A 19,108-nucleotide genomic window follows, 5' to 3' on the forward strand; every position below is an offset into this window, starting at 1 on the left:
GGGATAAAAATAACTCACGGTCTGTAAATAGATTATCATAAGGTGACAGTTGTGCACTTTAAGCCTGGCAAAACAATCAAAACAAGAGGGGTCAACCAAAATACATCTCTCTTAGGAAGAACCAAAAGTGCAGTACCATGAGGAACTACAATGGCATTAAAACTCACATGTAAATCAATGCACATTTACCTAAACTTTTTACTTATTAAAAAACATACATGCCATACACATTTGTCTGCCCTATTACACATTCGGTACACATCAGCTACACATAATACTGCATAATGTGGCCTTTTAAACAACATGCAAAATGATCCACAAAATACAACAAGTGAAATATGGATACACACCTGGAGCTGATATGATTAGCCAAATAATCGATAAATAAGCTGAAAATTAATTGAATTAATTGAAAGATGCTAAATATCTTCAGCCTCTGAAATGTGAGTATTTGCTGTAGTCATGTAAATAAAATATCTTTGCTTTAGGTAATAATAGTGGGCTTTTTTTGCTTGACTATTTTCTGATGTTTTTCGACTGCTTACAACCCATGCCACACTTTGCTTTAGCCACCAACGTAAATTAATATGTAAAATGTAAAACAACGTATCACAATGTATTTTATAAATGACATAGAAGAGGGCCAATTCAGGATTGGGTTAAAATCCTGTCATTGAATGACCGACTAAGGTTGAGTCATGTTTTCACCCGTGCTCTATCAATGTCCTGTTTAGTTTTTTTTCTTTGCTGACCCTGATCCAGTATCAGCCAAGACCACGAAATATAGACTTAGATCAAAAATAAAATTATCTAATGAAAAATCTTCTCCCACTTCCTTTTAACATACTACTCACTACGAAACTTTGCCTGGGAAAAGTAAAAAATATACTTTTTTAGTCTGCGTATTCTGCATATAAAATTAGCCAATCTTCTCGCTGATGGTATTGTTTGTTTATATAGGTCATATACAGGCATCATATTAAATTGAGAGTTGAATTTTATAACCAGTTAAAAACTCCTTGTAGCTGCTTTAACCTTAAATCTTTAGACATTATACAGTATGTGACATTTCTGTGCAATTTCTACAGCATTTTTCTTTTTAGCCCGTCTGATGAGGCTTGGCTGAAATGCCTCTGGTTCCAGGAGCTCTGGGAACGCTGAGCCACCTGATGGAATCATTTTGTTGGCTTTCTCCAGCTGAGGGCCCTTAAATTGCCATTACCTTCCACCACACTTGCCATAGCTGTGACTGGTAAATGGCTTCACGGGGCGATGTGGTGGAAGAGGCGGACCTGAGGGGGGGGGGCAGTAATGGGGTCATGTGGCTGAGGAACAGCTGATCCCGGTGAATTCCAGAGCTGCTTAACATGAGGCCTCAGGCCTGGTGCCCTCGTGTCGAACTATTACAAACCAAAACACCTAACTGACAAATGATGTCAGCAGACTAACACTGTGCACACACATGTAGACCACACTAAAGATATACTGAGTATATGACACCCATACAATCCCTTAGAGGGGCACATGCATAATTTACACATCAAACCATGGCTGTAATGGACATGAGAGACCCTCCATTCCAATAGATCATTGTGTGTAATAAACACATACAGTACCAGTCACCAATGTTTGGACACACTTTCTCATTTAAGTGATTGGGAAAGTGTGTCCAAACCTTTGACTGGTACTGTACAAACGATAACAAAGCTTAACAAAGTAAAAAAAAATGTGTACGTTTACCTTGTTGTTTGTATTCATGTATTACTGTGTTTGTACCTTGAGAGCAACAAAAAGCAAGAGCTAAATTCCCTGTATTTGTTTACACTTACTTGGCCATAAAAGCTGATTCTGATTCAAATATACACATAGATACAGATACACATTTTCTGTTTGCATCAGGAAATGTCAAGAAACCTAATATTTTGCAAGAACACAGGTAGTGAGAAGTACCGTCATTTCCTGCTGCTCAGTCTGAAATGTGTGGTCAAAAGTGCAAGTTCAGCTGCACTGCAACAGCAAGTTCTTTTATCTGTTGCAGAACACCTTTAGACTAATGTTCAAAACTAAGGATATCCTTGGCTGATATTTTTACCTTTTCCATACCAGCTACAACCACTAGATGGACACAAACCTTTAAAAATACACACTTTATTTACAGTGAGTCTTGTATATCTCCAAATAATTTACAGATTTGAATTAAGAAAATGAAACAGGGGAGTTAATCTGTTTCATCAGTAAAAACATTGGACTTTGGAGACATGAATCACTGGAGGTCAGTGTTCAGAGAGAAGTTAACAGAAGGATTTTCATTCCTAAAAGAGCAAGAAATCAAATTAATCATAACTGACTTGAAATCAGAGGTCTGAGGATAATTTTGTATGTGATAGAAAATGTATTTGGTCAAACAAGACTAAACATGTAGCCAGAGGCTGTAATACAAAGACAGTATTCACACTGAATTTAATGATGACCTAAATTCAAGTTGCACAGGTTTTGTTTACCCTCCTTTTAAGACAGATCCACTATCTGAAACTGTGTGAAATGCAATGTTTAGTCAATTTTCTAAAACCATTTCTCAATCATAATCCTTGTACATTTTATGATGAAATTGCTAAGTGATATGCCTTTCAATGCCATATTTTACAGGTGGTGATAGTTTAGTCTTGTGTTCTTTCATATGTGTTCTTTCAGTCTTCTGCTCCAAGTTTGACTGCAGCATCTTTATCAGCTGTAAATACATTAACATTTACTCAAGGGGAAACACTGCATTCATTTGACAAACGTGAAAAAAAAAGTTTTTGGTGATATAAATTTGAACCCCACTGTACAGCAAACAAAAGATAGTCTAATTAATGAAAAATATGAGGTTAAGAAGGAGAATGTTTGGCCATTAGTTTTCTAATGATCACTAGAAATCCGAGCCCTTCAGCTCTTTACAACATTGTTCCTCGCTAATCAGGTTTTTACTCCAGGAAAAGAAACACAAGATCATTGTGTCTTTATGTACACTTTTATTGTCAGCACTTGACAGGTGGCAGTTGTCAGGCAGGATGGACAGAACCAGATTACTTCTTGGTCTCCTCCTCCTTGGACAAGGTCTTGATGATCTCCTCCTTCTTGGCCTGGAGACGCTCCTCTCTGCGCTTGCGGGCCTCCTTTGTCTTGGAGCGACGAGCCTCGGCCTGATCACTGCAGAACAGACAGACAAGTGTTCATACAATGTGTCATCATCATCTTCAATTTTTAATACAAACTTAAACATCAACCAAAGAAAACCTACATAAAAGTAAATGTAAATGCAGGTGAAATGGTTTCAAATGCATCTGGTTGTGATTGTTCCGTTTATAAATTTTTTAAAAGGATCTTAACCCTAAACCCAACTGACAAAGTCCAACTTCTATTTGCTGCCCAACATAAAGCTGTAGATAATTGTAATGTTTTCTCTTAAGTATTGTGCAAAAGGCCTTATAGTGCACAACAAAAATATAAAAGTAAATATTCAAGTATCGTAATTACCGATTATACTTTTCACCTCTTCCTCTAAACTGCTCATTCATGTTATGGGCCTTATTGCTCTAAAAGAAGGCCTCCAATTACAACACTTTCTCAGGATAAAGTCAGCTCAAACTGCATTTCTGTGAACCTGAACAAAACAGAACTTCGTTGGTTCGAGACTTACGACAGGAGCTTCTTGCGAGCCTTGTCTGCCTTCAGCTTGTGAATGTGTTCCATAAGGATGCGCTTATTCTTGAACACGTTACCCTTGGCCCTCAGGTAGAGGCTGTGGTACCTGAGAGACAGCAGGTGAGGGGGAAATCATTAAAATCAATACCATAACACACTAACTGCTTGTAATTCAGAGGCACCAGGTCTTTAAATTGTGCAATACCAGCGTTGTCAACAAGCTTCACTGAGCTCAATTTATGATTTGCAAATACCTTTAGGAGGCCTGGTTAGTGTAAAATTAGCCCACGGTCACACCTAGAAATTAGCCATTATTAAAAACTGTATACAAATGTAGGTTTGTGTGGCCAAATAGCCTCACCAGAAAACCAGCTATATTATAAACGTAGGCTTGAGTATAACAAGCTATCTCAAATCCTGGAAAAATAATATCAAATAATTAAATAAAATGTGCATAACAATGCATGCCAAGAGACTGGCCACATCAATAAGAGCAGATACAACTAGTGAAGATGTCCTGAACCTACATGTGCCTGTCGATCTTCTTGGACTCCCTGTAGCGACGAAGCAGACGACGCAAGATCCTCATGCGGCGCATCCAGGACAACTTCTCTGGCATACGAGCATTGGCAGTACCCTTTCTCTTACCTGGGAAAAGGGATTAACAAAGCATGTCAACTTCCCTGGCCACATTCTTCATCATCCAGGTAGTAAGATGTCTAACAAAATAATTTTAAGAGACTATTAAAGGTTATTAAATACATTTCAACATTACTGTGTGGTGGATCAATTTATTTGTTAGATTACTCATTCATAAACATCACCTACAGTGTAACACACAAATAGCTTTAAACAAATCTTAAAAATAGAACATCAGGTCAATAACTTTCCTTAAAGAAAGAAAACGTGGTGGTTTGAACTTACCGACTCCCATGTGTCTTCCCTTGCGACGTGCCAGCGTGTTCTTGCGGCAGCGGGCACGGGAGTGGACCGTAACAGGTTTACGAATGATAAGACCATCCTTTACTAGTTTACGGATCTGCTGGCCTGAAGACAGAACAAAACTAATAAGCCACTGGGATGCACTGATTTACCACCAGCAAAAAAATTATGCACACACGAGTAAACCTTGATAAATAATCATCAGCATTGTGGACAGGATTACTGAAGTAGCAGTTCAGAAAGTGTATCATTTAAATTTAAGGCGGCTGTTAAGACATTGTAATATTGCAAAACGATGAATTACAAGCTCTAAATGTAATATCACAATAGGAAATGCTGATATTTTGCCAGGTTCTTTTTGCTTATTATAGAGATTGTCTCATCTTTTATTTAACAATCTGGAGTATGGGCACCCCGATAGCTCCGTTGGTAGATAGAGGTTTACTCTACGACGCAGCGGGCCCGGCTTCGACTCAGACCTGCGGCCCTTTGCTGCATGTCATTCCCCCCCTCTCTCTCCGCTTTCATGTCTTCTGCTGTCCTATCAAAATAAAGGCTGAAAATGCCCAAAAATAATCTTTAAAAGCAAAAAACAATCTGAAGTACTATATCATTTTGTTAAGATTATTTTTGGGGGGGCTATTCCTTTATTAGATAGTGACAGTAGATAGACAAGAAAGCGGGAAGAGAGAGGGGATAACAAGCAGCAAAGGGCCGCAGGTCGGATTCGAACCCAGGCCGCTGCAAAGGTCTCAGCCTACATGGGGCGCAAACTCTTACTGGGTGAGCTAGAGGTCGCCCGTACTATATCATTTTAGAGCAAAACTGGGGCTTTAGACTTTAGGAATTTGCATTACAAACTGGGAGTGTGTCGTTTAAAAGACATGAGCTTTTATCAGACATGGGGAAAAATATGAAAGTCGAAATGTGGTTCCATTATAGAAAATGTCCAGCATATTTGGTTGACTATTGTCAGGATACATCTTGACGTCTGTTGCTTCAAATATGCCTCTCATAAGACCCCCAACTTCAGGTAAGTATACCTTTATCAGCTTAGATAGCCATTAATAGTTTTTTTTCCCCTTGACATCACTTGATTAGATGAGCAGACATTAAAACCTAGCAGTCAACATGTTTCTCAGCATCACTACTGGTGACACGCTGGATTAGATTATCCAAACCAACCCTCACACTCTGAAACAACTCCTAGAGGTGGCACGTTATTATCTTAGTAGACGGTGAAGATATAATGCCAACTAAAACTTCAATGAGGACGTGTTGCTCTACTTACGGGAGTTGGCGTTAGCGATCTCATTGGTCTCGTTGGGATCCAACCAGACCTTCTTCTTGCCGCAGCGCAGGACGCTGGAGGCCAGCCTCTTCTGGAGCCTGAGCATGCTGCGGGACACACACGACCCAGGTCACACGCGTTAACAATTTCAACTATCAACCTCCACCTCTATGAGAGTATATAACGTAATGCCACGAAGCCCACACGTTTCCTAAGTGTTGTAGCAAAGTTTCAGTAGCTAAATCGCCGTAAGCCGCACAGCTAGCTAGCCAGCCGGGTTGACAACATGGCTTCCCCATCTGATACATCGTGTTACACAAAGACACGTACAAAATATTGGTTTCTGATATTGGAATGAAAGTTATAACTTTATATAACGATAAATAACAAACTCATGTGTCTTTCTGAAGAGAAATTGGTTAAGGAATATGTATTTTAACAGTTAAATGGTGACTTTTATTGTGCCATCGACAGTGGCCCTACCTCATGGCTGCTACTTCAACAGGAAAAGGAAGGCTTGAGAGACGGACTGGAAGCTACCATTATAGAGGAGAATCCATCTCTGAACAGGAAACAGCTCTGTGTTAGCCCAGACCACACCGGACATTATTAATACCTTACACATTTCGTATTGCTTATATGTGTGCTTCTTTAAAGAATAACCCGATGGAAATTGACACAGTAAAGGCAATCTTGCGTTTATTTTACAGGTTTAAATCCCTTATCCCCCCCTCATAAACTAATGGTACTGACCAGTGTGTTGCAATGCATTATGGGTGAGGCTGTTTTTGGTTTTTGGTTTTTGGTTCATGGTTTAAACACAAGAGGGCGGTGTTGAGACCAAAAACGCCACCGAAACCAGACTCCAGTCACAAAACTAAATAAGATAATGTACGTTTTTATAGGAATATTTATTTGTACAATGGTTACCAATATTTCAAATTATAATGTAAAATGTTTAATTTTACCAGTTTGTATGTGTAATCCTAGACATAAAGGCTTCACAAACTTCCATTCATCCATTCATTGATGTCTATAAAGCTTCAGGAAAGTCAAAAAAATAACAAATTGACGTTTTGATTATTGGGAACATATGAGAGATTAGAAAATATCTAACACAGCTAATTATTACAGTTGCCACTATTGCATCCTAGGCTCTCCAGCAGCAGTCCATCACCACAGCAACGTTGCATGCTCACAGTGTGGGTGCATGAGGAGCACTTGTGTGACTTTTTTACCTCAGGTAACCCAGAAATATCAACTGAAATCATCATCTCGAGGCAAAGTATAACCCAATGTACCGGATTGCCTCCTACCACAGCTTCAACAGTCACTGCTCCCCTCTCTGCACAAAAATGTGCCATGTAGTTTGTAAACATGTGGAGTTAGTGGGCAACTGTCTACTGAGGAGAAGGGTCATTAATGTGTCTGGAGTAGCATGGCTTTTGTGGTTCTAAACTGTAATTTTTAAAATATCTTATGCTTTCATTTCATCCCTCAGGTTTGGTAACAATCAGTTACTCTATTACAAACCAATTTTTTTTATATTAGCCTATGTTTACATGGAACATGAGAAACTTCTTTATTTTCATACATGACCCTAACAATATCAAGGTTTCTGATCATCTCTGTCTTGATTCCTTAACACCACAGCCACTCAGAGTCATTTATAGTCTGGCTATCACCAGACCAAGCTCAATCTTTTAAGATTGAACATTATTGAGCTGCAGGGCGAAATCAAATCGCCGGCAGATCGGGCTGGTTTACCCAGTCTAAGTAATTTCTGTATCAACAGAGAATGATCAGAAACTTGAAGGTGTTTACACGCCAAAGTATCCTAGTTTCTATTGGAACACTCTGGCTAGCATATCCATGTTTCTCAAAACCAGGATGTTTGCATGTGCAACACATAACCAGGATATTCCTAAACATACATAGAAACATGTTCAATATGATGAAGAAACTGTAGTTTCACCTTTGGTACAAACAGCATCACGGTCTGGGTACATTTTTGCTGTGCAGGCAGAAAAAAAATGTCCCTCCTCAACAGATTTTTTATGTTGCTTATTTGCAATGCAACAGCTGATTATCTGGGTATAGTGCCCAAAACCAATTATTTCAATTTGGAATGAATCTTAATATTAATTAGTGAATGAATGGTGTGTTGTGCCAGTTTTGCACAGGTAGTAACCCAATAACTTAGAAATTTTTCTCTAAATACTGCTGAATCCACCGCTGTATGGTTTACACTTCTGCAATTAGTTTTTCTATATATACTGTATATATATATATAATTTTTTGAATGAATTAATAATAACCGTTTACTTGTTTATTCTACTGACACAGTAAATTGTATCAAAGTCACTGAAAGCAGCACTAAGTCTGAGGTCTCTGATCCTTACCAGCACTTACTTTGAGCCAGCAGTGAAGCCACTCAGTCTTCTAATGAATAGCAGGATGACATTCTAGCGGGGTCAGATGGAAACAACAATCACATCTGCAGAGTCTTTTAATGCTGAACTCATCACATCAGGGTGTTCATGATGGTGTACCTGTGCTGCTCTCGTTCACCAAAGTGTTGTTACTCACACTGTCCATGAAGTAGGCAACACTCATCAAATCATGCCCATCTAGAAGGAGACAACATTTTACAAGACAGACAAAATATACAAGACAGACGAGAGAATGAGTAAGATATTAAGGCATATGATATACTTTTGACCCTTGTATTTCTTGCTCTAATTCATATTCCGAAACTTGAGTTTATTCTGCTGTTTGTTGCCGTCGCTGCCAGAAGTTGCAAAGAAGAGCATCAGCTTAATGCCAAAGATAACCTGCATGCATTCAAAAACAGCTCAAAAGATGAAAAGCAACTGAGGACAAACTGAATCTCTGTCTAACCCTCCTGCACATTATGTTTTTCTTGGAGGAAGATGTTGACCAGCTGCTGGAGTCACACTGACTCCAACTATCATTATTTTTGAATTATGCTTCTGTTTCTCTGCTTTTTTTTTCTTCTTTTTTTTTTTAAGAAGATAACCATTGAGGCCTCCTCCTAATGAGGTAACCACCTCACCGGAAGTATGAGCCACAGAGGGTGATCTTGTGGGCGTTTAATCCAACACCATCAGCTCTGATCACAACGTCACAGAAGGAGTTCGTCACAGGTATGGAGATAATTGTCCTCTCAGGGTGATTTTTATGAGTGGTGGAGGTGGATGAATCTTCCCCTTATTTATTCAGGTCAATCAATCAATATGATATCATCTGTGACCTTCTTACCATATACAAGTAATGTATACTCACAATTCAGGAGTTTCAGTCTTTTTTTCTCGTAACTGCTCATGACTCATAGAGATATGTTTTAACATTACAAAAGTCATCAAGCATCTGAAAACTTAAAGCAGAACTAATCAATACTTTACGATAGCATACTTTTTTTCCCCCTCCACTGCATTTATTTAAGACCTAGTTACTTTTTAAATTAAGATTTTACATACAAAACACATGATCACTTTATAAAATATGATCCATTGTTACAGATTAAAATACCAGAAGTATGTGAAGTAGTTAAACATGATCCAATAAGCCTACCATTAGCCATTCTGCATTATGAGTACTTTACTTGTACTAGTTTAAGTAAGCTTTTACTTTTGATACTTTAAGTAGGCTACATTTCGTATTTCTACTTATGGGAAATTTTGGGTGAAGGATTTTACTTGTACCGGAGTATTTTGGGAAGAATGAGAGACACTGGAGGCAAATGGTGAGTTCTGAGTTCAGTCAGAGGCTGAGCTGCACACAAACACACAGGCACGCTCCCACGGAAACGGTTAAATTAGTACGATCATTGCTAGCGTACAGCTAATATCTGTACAGTTGATAATGTTGTCTGTTTGGGGTGAACAAAGACAAACGGTCAGCTTCAAATTCGTGCGAAAATTCCCTTTGCTTTCTGACTCAACCATAGACTGTAAAAATAAGGACTCAACACACCTTGATAAACCCAATGTACACGAGCGACCTGCCCTCAAACAGACAACAGACAAAGTTAATGAGAAGCTAGTTGAAGAAAGTGGAATAGCTAAATCAAGTGAGAGGCAAAAGAGGCAGACGTGTTTTCTCAGGGGTTGGTGAGAGCAATCAGAGTATTGGCCTTGGGACTTGTATTCATCAAATGGCCAAATAGATCCAAATGCATTCTATTGTTGCTCAATTTTTGCTAACAAAATGTGTAGTTATGGGTAATTTTTTTGTGCTAATGTTGTGTTGACAATTTGTTCTGCCCACAAGTGGCTAAAAAAAACTATTGTTTTAAACCATTTTAAAGGTACCCTGCCATACAAAACCGTTTTTACTTGTATTTTTTTAAATATGTTAGGTCCATATGTGTTTGTGTTATGTTGTGAATGTGAAAATGAACTGCTACCTCCTTTGTCAGCTCTAGCCACTGAAAAGAAATAAGCAGAGAAATCAGGCCAATTACAAAAGCTGGTCAGTCTGACATCATATTGCCTGAGCTCATTACTATTCATTAGCTCGCCCAGTTGGGCTGAGTAAAGGATTCTGACAGCCAAGCTCTCATTGGCTAGCTGTTAGCCAATCAGATTCAAACAGCTTAGCTTGTTGAATATTAATGAGAACTGGCGGAAATCGAGCTGAGTCTTCCTGTAGGCTTTCTATACCACGCTAGAATGGCTTGAAACAAGGTAGCCAAGGCAATTTTTCCACAGAAAAATGTTACAGAGTCCATGGTAGAACTTCAGACATTACCACAAAGTAATGAAATATGTGTGGCAGGGCATCTTTAATGTAGCTGTTACTAATGAAGGTCCTAGTCAATACATTTGTGATAACAGGTTGACATTTGACATAATTTTTGTTTGGTTATGGGGCCACCATTATGGGGCCCCTGACAACAATTCACCCAGGGGCCTGAAACTAATATCTATAATTTTTGGCATGTTTCAAGGCCCCACAAAAACATTGGGTAAACATTACATCAGTTATAAAACAGGGTCGCTGGAGCTGGTCCCTGGAGTTTTGGTGGTTTTGCTCAGGGCCACATCAGCATGAGCCTTCAGATACTGAACCTCCCTGCTGCTGCAACAAACTAACTGTGGAATTGAACTATTCTCACCCCCATTACAGGCCTCCACCTCTGGTCTCTGGACTCCCAGTGTGGAGGCAGTCTGTCTCCATCTACACTCACAGCCTCCATCACCGCGGCTGCTCTGTTGTTCTCTCATCAATCGATAAGTGAAGGTGGTGTCTGTTCAGTGGGGCGTGGACCTCGGCTCCCAGCTGGAGTCTGTCAAGCGCACACACCAGAGAGAAACAACAGACAGAGGAAGACAGAAACATACCGGTAGTAAGAGAACTCTGCCTTCAAAATTAAAGCATGTGTGTTAGAATACTACCTGAGTTCTAACCTATAAGGCTAGCCTACTACTACTTTTACTTTTGAAATTACTATGACGACTATATAGCCTAATCATGAGTAGCCTTTAGGTGTTGTAGCCCAATAGCAGTCATAACTTTGAAATAGTAGGCTAAACATAAATAGGCATGACATTTTTTGTAGCCTACATATTGTTACTTTGGACAAAATTAATGGGTGACAACATGGGTGACGTATAAATAATTATCATTAGTGGAGTTCCCTCCCACATATTTTACTACATAAAATATTTGGTAAACTGCAGACTTGATATTGTCTAAATATCTAATGTTAATTTGTCAGCCTATATCAGTGTTGCCCTCTGATGAGATAGTGGCCTGCACACAGTGACATTAGGAATATAATATAGTAGGCTACAGACCAACATTTATTACAAATTTTTGACCTAAGTAGCCTACAACTATTTGAAGGAGGAAGGCAGAGCTATCCTTACTCTTTTCAACCATTGCTAATCTATTAATGTATGTGTTAATGTTATAATAACATTATATTATACTGCATTATATTAGATATAGGTCTCCCTGCCTTCTGACAAATGTTTTTTGTGTGATTGCTTTGTGACTGAGGCTGAGTGGTTTTTATACATTTGTTTATTCATTTTATTATGAATAATTTCCCAAAGTTTGTTTCCAGTCTTGTATTCAATAACTTCATTGTGCAAAATTCAGGGAAACTACTGAGTTATTCATATACATTTAACTCTGAAACAAGGTGAGAAGGTCATAGAAGCCATAACACCCTCCCAGTTGCTACACTAGCCAATTTAGTTTACCGTGCCAGATATATTATTTTGAAAGCAACTGCCGGATGTGTCGGTGCGTCATTCCGTTGACTTGACTCTAGTGTTAAAGCCTGGTGCGCCAGTGTGTAACGCTATAGGCTGGAGGGAGGCAGCTGTTGCCGTTATTTTATCAGCCAGCTCACATAGCCTACATCAGCAGCTTCGCCCTCCCGTTAAAAAATATGAGTCTGTCAAAACCATCATAAACAAACGAAACTGAAAATAGATTTTAAAAAGTTAAATCAATGGTACAGAAAAGTAGTATGTCCAGGACGCCTTCGACCTCAACCCAGGAGATCCAAATGGACATGTTCGACCATCATCCACACACACAGGTAAGAAGCAAGGAGCAGCCACGGAAGAAAAGCAGAAATATAATGACAGAATTTTTTTTTTTTAAAGACTGCGTAAACTATCGTGCATTTATTGTAAAGAAGCGTTTCGATGACGGGAAGCTGTTTTACTTCTGAAGATTAACAGGTTGTTCAGCAATTAAGTCGCCTATTCGCCTTCGGGAGTCTAAAATGCTGATGTACGCTGCACTGATTCAAGTCTATATTTGATCTGATTTTAATTAAGCAAAATGTGTTCTATGTTCTTTAGATTTTGATTTATAATTTTACCCTTGGCCTGTAGTTGTGTTGGTTTTAATAAGTGTCCATATGTGTGACCATATGTGAGGATATGATGTAACGCTTGTTTGTGTTGCTCTCCATTCATTGGGTCCTTGCGAAAACCACGCCTTTGTTTAATTAATCATTAATTAACTATGGAGATGATACACTAAATGTTGATCTGCTCCCGCTGGATGAGAGATGAATTTATTTGGATTTACATGGATTAACAATGAATATGTGAAGTCTTAAGTTTTCAAACCTGAGATGAACAGTATTTGTAAAGTAATTAATTTGGTTTTTGGAGTCTTGTGTCTCACTTTAGAGCTGTTTTTCAATTTTCCGGAGAAAATATTCTCAAACACCTTCCTCTACCCTCAAAAATTAAACTTGGTGAAGTGATTTTTTTATCTCCTTCATTTACAATGTTATCCTTCAGCTTTCGATGGTGTCACTCTTTTTACGGCTACAAATAGGCTGTGGCTGTTGGGAAGTGGCATGATGTTGTGGGCATGTTTAGTCATAACAGTTTAAATGGTTAAAAAATAAATGGATGAGAATATCTAGAACAACACGCCCACACTAAGCTCCGTCAATTGTCTCTCTGGAGAAGAAAAAAAAAACACCTCACCACAGACTACCAACGCATCAAACCATGCCAAGTCCTGCTCTCTCCTTTTTACTCCCACTCCTCCCAGCTCCTTCTCATCTCTCTCTTCCCCCTAATTTCTCCAGATTCCTTCTGCATCATGTCCCACTATCTCCATCCTGCTCTCACTATCGCACCTCACCCTGTCTGTTTTTAGAAATCTTTATCTGCTGCGAGGCTGTGGTGAGAAACAGATGGACCCCCTCCTTGTGCTAGGCAGCAGGGAATGGTGTGTGTGCATTTGTGTGTGTGGCATCTCTGATCAATTAGATAGAAAGTTCATGCAGACCTGCAGCGGGTCATGCTGGTATATGCATTTATGACTCTGCTGTGGAGAGACAAGCAGAGAACAGAATTTCTAATATCCTGAAGGAGACGGTTTGAGTTTTCTACCATAGAAGAAGAAATTAACTGTTGGCCGAGAACTGATCCAAATTCAGTGCCTGAGGGTGGCTTAGATTAAAGATCCTGTCTGTGTACTGCCATCAGATTGCATATCAGTATGGATCTCTGTGAGCACATGTATGAAGAATTCTGGGTGGAAAAGTGTAATGTGGTTTTTACATTTCAAGTTATGATATCGTGCAACCGGCCAGGCTCCATCCGCCACCCTTCACGCTCCCTGCTTTTGAGTTTAAAAACCCCTGCTAACACACAACACCCTTTTTATTTATACACTTAATCTGGGAGGATGATTAACAACAGGAAGCCTCCCCTCCCTACTTCCTCTGGCATTTCCCTGCCCTTTGCTGACAGAAACTCGCCCTATCATGGCGCCAATCGTAGAGACCCTTTCTAAATACGCACACCTACCTGCACCGACCGACATCACGTTTAATTTAATTGTGAACTTGTGACAGCAGAGCATATGTTTGCCTCCGCCACCATCACCAGAACATCCTTAAAAGAAATGCCATTATTTTATCTTATTTTAATCTTATTTTAGTAATTTAGCTATGGTCTCAGCTTAATTGCTGAGATATCTGGTGGCACAGCAACATCTTCAGCAGGGTAAACATTCACAGTGTAATCATATTGTCTAAGTCACTTATTTGCAAATAAAAACTGAGGTGAACATAAAACGATTACTTAAACTGTCCTTTTTCAGCATTCAGGATTTGCAGAGCTACTTCCTGGCTCAACTTTGAGCTTGAACATCATTCATTTTACTCTGCTGTGAATACTAACTTTGTAACTGCGCTGTGTTCATCTTTGTTGTCACTTGTAAATAATTTGGTTTAGACTTTATAGCTGAACTGGGGATTTGTTTACAACCTGTTTGATTGCTTGGTCGTGTTGCACACCCTCAGATCTGAGCAATTAAGATGGTGAGTAAGACCCCACAGAGCTTGGTGAGTTGTATATTATTGTAAGTGTATCTGCAGCAGAATGGATTGTGATCAGAATGCGTGTCGACATCTGGAGGAGGTCTGGTTCCCATCAGATCTCAGCCAGGTGTAAATGTAATCTTTACATTTTTAGCTACATTCTTAATAATAGGTTCAGAATTTTTCAAGTCCGTCTTAAAACAATAGTTGGGGGCCTATGATAACATTGAAAGATATGATGTTGCTTGCTGTAATTATACCTTCTGTACATACTGGCCATCACTGTAAAATACCCCTTACTAATGCACTTTCAATATATGAAATGGGGAGCGGGGGGGGTAATCCACAGTCCTTTTTGATGCAAAAATATATTCAGATGTTAATCTAAAACTTAAATGAGGCTTCAGCAGACCTATGGTCGTTTTAGTATAAAATTCCCTCTTTGTTTTTCTCTGTTGAGGTGCAATGGAGAGTTAGTATGGAGTTAGTAGTCTTGCATTGCCAGACCTATCTCTGCAGCGCTGTGGAGTAAGATCTTGCTACACCACACATACATTCTTGGATAGGATGAAAAAACCCGCTGTGGGTTGTTTGCGTTTCTTTAAATCAATCACAATTGTCTTGGGCGGAGATAAGCTCCGGACGCAGCAACGTTGACCCTGCAAATTAATCTGGGAAGGAACTTGTTTAGGTGGAACATTTACACCCTGCAAAATAAAATGCCACATACAATATTAAATGTAAAGTTAACTGTTCACACAATACAGTAACGTGAGCTGGATACATGGTTAAACATAATTTGCTCTAACCAGTGTATTGCCGCGTATACTTCGTCCATAGCAATCCTCTCATATTGGTCCAAAAACATCCCAGTTAGATAGTAAATTCCGAATAGCTATCGCATGTTTGTTGTTGTTTCCCAAAGTGAACAGAGTTTGAGAACGGCAACACAAAAAGAGCAGAAGGCGAGGGACATCCGGCGTGTGAGCCATGCGTGGGATGTCAGGCAAATGTACTTCCGTTGATCCATACCAGAGAGTTAGTAACACAAATATGGGTTTTGTACTTAAAAAAAGGCTATGACTAGTAAGACCTCATTTTAGTTTCAGAGAAATGGCTTAATACATTTTTGCACAGAACAAGGACTGGGGATTTTGTTCCCCATCACTTACCTTGAGCGCATTAGGAAGGGATCTCTTAATGGCCAGTATGAACAGGAGGAATGATTATATCCAGCATAAACAGTTTCAATATACATACAGGCACATGATTATTTCTTTGAAAAACTGTAAAACCTATCCTTTTAAGAAGAAAATCCAACAAGTTGATAGGTTGTCCTCCTGCTGTCCCAAGCAAACCTTTAAAAAACATGCTTTCCTCTAACTCTCTAATTTGCATGTTGAAATCTGACCATAATAGATGCAGATGCAAGATAACAAGAATGGTTATTAGTACCAGGTGTAACAGCAAAAGCATGTTGTCATTAACTAGAAAGTATATTGTGATATATGTGGTCGGAAATGTTGCCAAAAAGTTAGATTTTTTTCCTTTAACATCATCAGAATCGTTCATGTTTAATGTACAGGGACAAACAATAACCAGTATCTTAGAGCACGTCTCTACACAGTTATCAGAGCACATGGTATTTTCTAAAAAGCCATGATTCTTGAACAACTAGGAGGAAACATTTGCCTGCAGTGGCCATCTATTAGCATCAGTTGCATCTAATCCAGTTGCCCATTCACATCTTTTCTCATGTATTGTCACCTCAAGTTCAACTTTAACATTAAAAGCCATTAACTATACTTGGAGAAGTTTGCAACACACAGTTAGTTTGCTGTGGATCATCCTGCTCTGTATTCATCCTATCCATCAGCAGCAAATCAAGCATGACACACAGGGCTAGATATATTATTTGTGCGCTAAAGGAGGTTTAAAATAAATTCAAACAAGCTCCTGAGCTCCATTTTTGGAGAGGAGTGTATAAGAGGAGTGTATACAATTTCTTCTTTTTTATCTGTTAAAACTGGAAACCTCTCGGCCTGCAATGTGTTTTTATGTTTGCATCACTTGCCGCTGGTGTAACAGGTAATGTTTGTTTAAAGGCAGGCAGGACGGCGTCATTCATGTGAGGGCTTCGGCCTGCCCTGTCGTACATGATGTGACAGTGATAACAAAATACTGGGTTGAGGAGGGATCACTGCTGGCAGGTTTGAAACAGCTGCTCGGTTATATTCAGTGTTTACATAGGGGTGTGTGTGTGTGTGTGTGTGTGTGTGTGTGTGTGTGTGTGTGTGTGTGTGTGTGTGTGTGTGTGTGTGTGTGTGTGTGTGTGTGTGTGTGTGTGTGTGTGTGTGTGTGTGTGTGTGTGTGTGTGTGTGTGTGTGTGTGTGTGTGTGTGTGTGTGTGTGTGTGTGTGTGTGTGTGTGTGTGTTCAGAGGGATATTGTTTACTAAGCAGCATACATAGACAGGTGTGTACTGTGTTAAATGAGCTCTCTTTGTGCAGTAACATGTATTTATTGATCAACATTCTGTATGTTAAACCTTCCATGTTTATTTCTCAGCATTATCTTAGCCAGCAGTTCCCTTTGTCATGTTGAAAGAATAACACAGCCAATCTCCCTGAGATGAGCCTTCAACAAATGTGATTAGTCGGCATTGTGTAACTATGGCGATGTGGGTAGGGTGGGCTCATAATGCAATGTGTGGCCTCTGCCCAACCCGGATAGGCCATTTGCCAGGGGTCTGCCAATCAGATTACAAGGTCCCAGTTTGCATCAGTACATGAACAATGACAAGTAATGAAGGCTGTTTCGGACACACTGGACAAATTTACTCTGGTCGACTTCCTCTCCTGTCTGGGACGCTTGTGCTGCTATATCTCTGGTTCCATCTGACTGCTTGATCATATTCAGAAGCTTTTACAAATGCTATGCCAAATGTTAACTGCTGTCATGCTCCCCGGAAACAAGGTTTTCTACGAGATATGTCAAGTTAAGTTATTATGGAGCAACACAATTAAACTTTTTGTGTTTTTCTCTTTCCTTCCAAATCCTCCTCTCCCCTGCCCTCCACCTATCCCCTCCATTCTCAGGGAAAGTACGGCAAAAGGAAGAGCCGATTTAAGCGCTCGGATGGAAGCACCTCCTCTGACACCACCTCGAACAGCTTTGTCCGACAGGTAACATTTCACACTTAATCCTTCCTGCAGACCGCTAATCCAGGTACTAGACTGAGTCTCAGCTTCATTTCATTTAATGACGAATCATGAAAGTTTAATGGTGTCAAAGTGAGGTCTTTTAATGCTGGGAATTCAGCAGCTCCATATACTGTAGATAGTAGGCTAGTTTAATTATATTTTTTTATTTTTTCTCTCTAATCCAACTTTTACAATTTATACATACAATCTTTGCATTAGGGTAGAGACGATTAGATGATAAATCGATTAGTCGATCAACATAAAAGTAATCATTTACAATTTAAATAATTGATAAATCATTGAAGTCATTTATCAAATACAAATCCCAAACATTCGCTATTTCCAGTTTAGAAAAATAAGGAGGAGTTATGGCTTCTTAAGTAAAGAAAAGTAATATAAATAGATTGAGTATATTTGTGTTTTGGACTGCTTATCGGACAAATGCATTTAGAAGACTTCACCTCTGGCTCTTAGAATTTGTGAATTTCTAAGACCAAACAAGTAATCAGTTTATCATAAAAAATAATCAGCCAATTATTTTCTCGAAGCTGATGACCATCATATACTGTTACTCGAGAATTAGCTCATTTTTTCATTTTAAAGTATTTAAATACAGTACATGAGTAAATGTACTTAGTTTTAACCTAGTTTATCTGCTACTTTGCGGATTTTTCCGACGTGAAACCCTTTATTTTCTTGTCTGTATTTTCTTTTATTGAAAGCCATATCTTTCTCTCTTCACCTGTGTGTTTGTCACAGGCAGCCCACATACTGTACTGTATCTCACACACTGAAATGGCATTGACAACATTCCTGGTAACAACAGTAAAACCCTTGTGACAATATCTACACAGACTTATTGTCACAGAGTTGGAGCTGAGAGACATCAGCAGAGACTTCTCCAGGGCTCTGATGGTAATTATTAGTCCCCAGGTGTTAGACTCACCCCTACACTTCTCCCTCTGAACCTGACTCCACCCAGTTCCTAGATGTAGATGCATTGATTGGCTCTGTCAGAAGGAGCTAGTAAAACCTGTCAGTTGTCCAGCATATTTTTTTTCTGGGTAAGAATGGGTCACGAATAACCTGACATCGCTAGACCAAATTGCAAATGCGAGTTAGTCTGGAACCTCTCAGTTCATTTTTGATTTCAAAGG

General features: G+C 39.2%; 2 protein-coding genes across 9 annotated transcripts in view; one reads left to right on the forward strand and one right to left on the reverse strand.

Moving 5' to 3' along the window:
* Nucleotides 1–2,991: 2,991 nt before the first annotated feature.
* Nucleotides 2,992–6,525, reverse strand: rpl19 (ribosomal protein L19). Its single transcript, XM_039825826.1, has 6 exons — nucleotides 6,401–6,525; nucleotides 5,918–6,024; nucleotides 4,609–4,731; nucleotides 4,212–4,332; nucleotides 3,680–3,790; nucleotides 2,992–3,189 (listed from the first exon to the last, which is right to left on the reverse strand). The coding sequence occupies exons 1-6, from the start codon at nucleotides 6,403–6,405 to the stop codon at nucleotides 3,066–3,068; spliced, it is 591 nt and encodes a 196-aa protein (XP_039681760.1). The 5' UTR covers nucleotides 6,406–6,525; the 3' UTR covers nucleotides 2,992–3,065.
* Nucleotides 6,526–12,237: 5,712 nt separating this feature from the next.
* The window catches only part of cacnb1 (calcium channel, voltage-dependent, beta 1 subunit), a 31,076-nt gene continuing 24,205 nt past the window's right edge, over nucleotides 12,238–19,108 (forward strand). For all 8 annotated transcript variants that reach the window (XM_039825581.1, XM_039825582.1, XM_039825583.1 and 5 more), the window contains exons 1-2: nucleotides 12,238–12,494; nucleotides 17,847–17,933. In XM_039825581.1, coding sequence (XP_039681515.1) covers nucleotides 12,405–12,494; nucleotides 17,847–17,933 — 177 coding nt within the window. In that variant the 5' untranslated portion in view covers nucleotides 12,238–12,404. The remainder of the gene's footprint in view (nucleotides 12,495–17,846; nucleotides 17,934–19,108) is intronic.

The sequence above is a fragment of the Perca fluviatilis genome, chromosome 15 (assembly GCF_010015445.1).
Source record: "Perca fluviatilis chromosome 15, GENO_Pfluv_1.0, whole genome shotgun sequence".
NCBI lineage: Eukaryota > Metazoa > Chordata > Actinopteri > Perciformes > Percidae > Perca > Perca fluviatilis.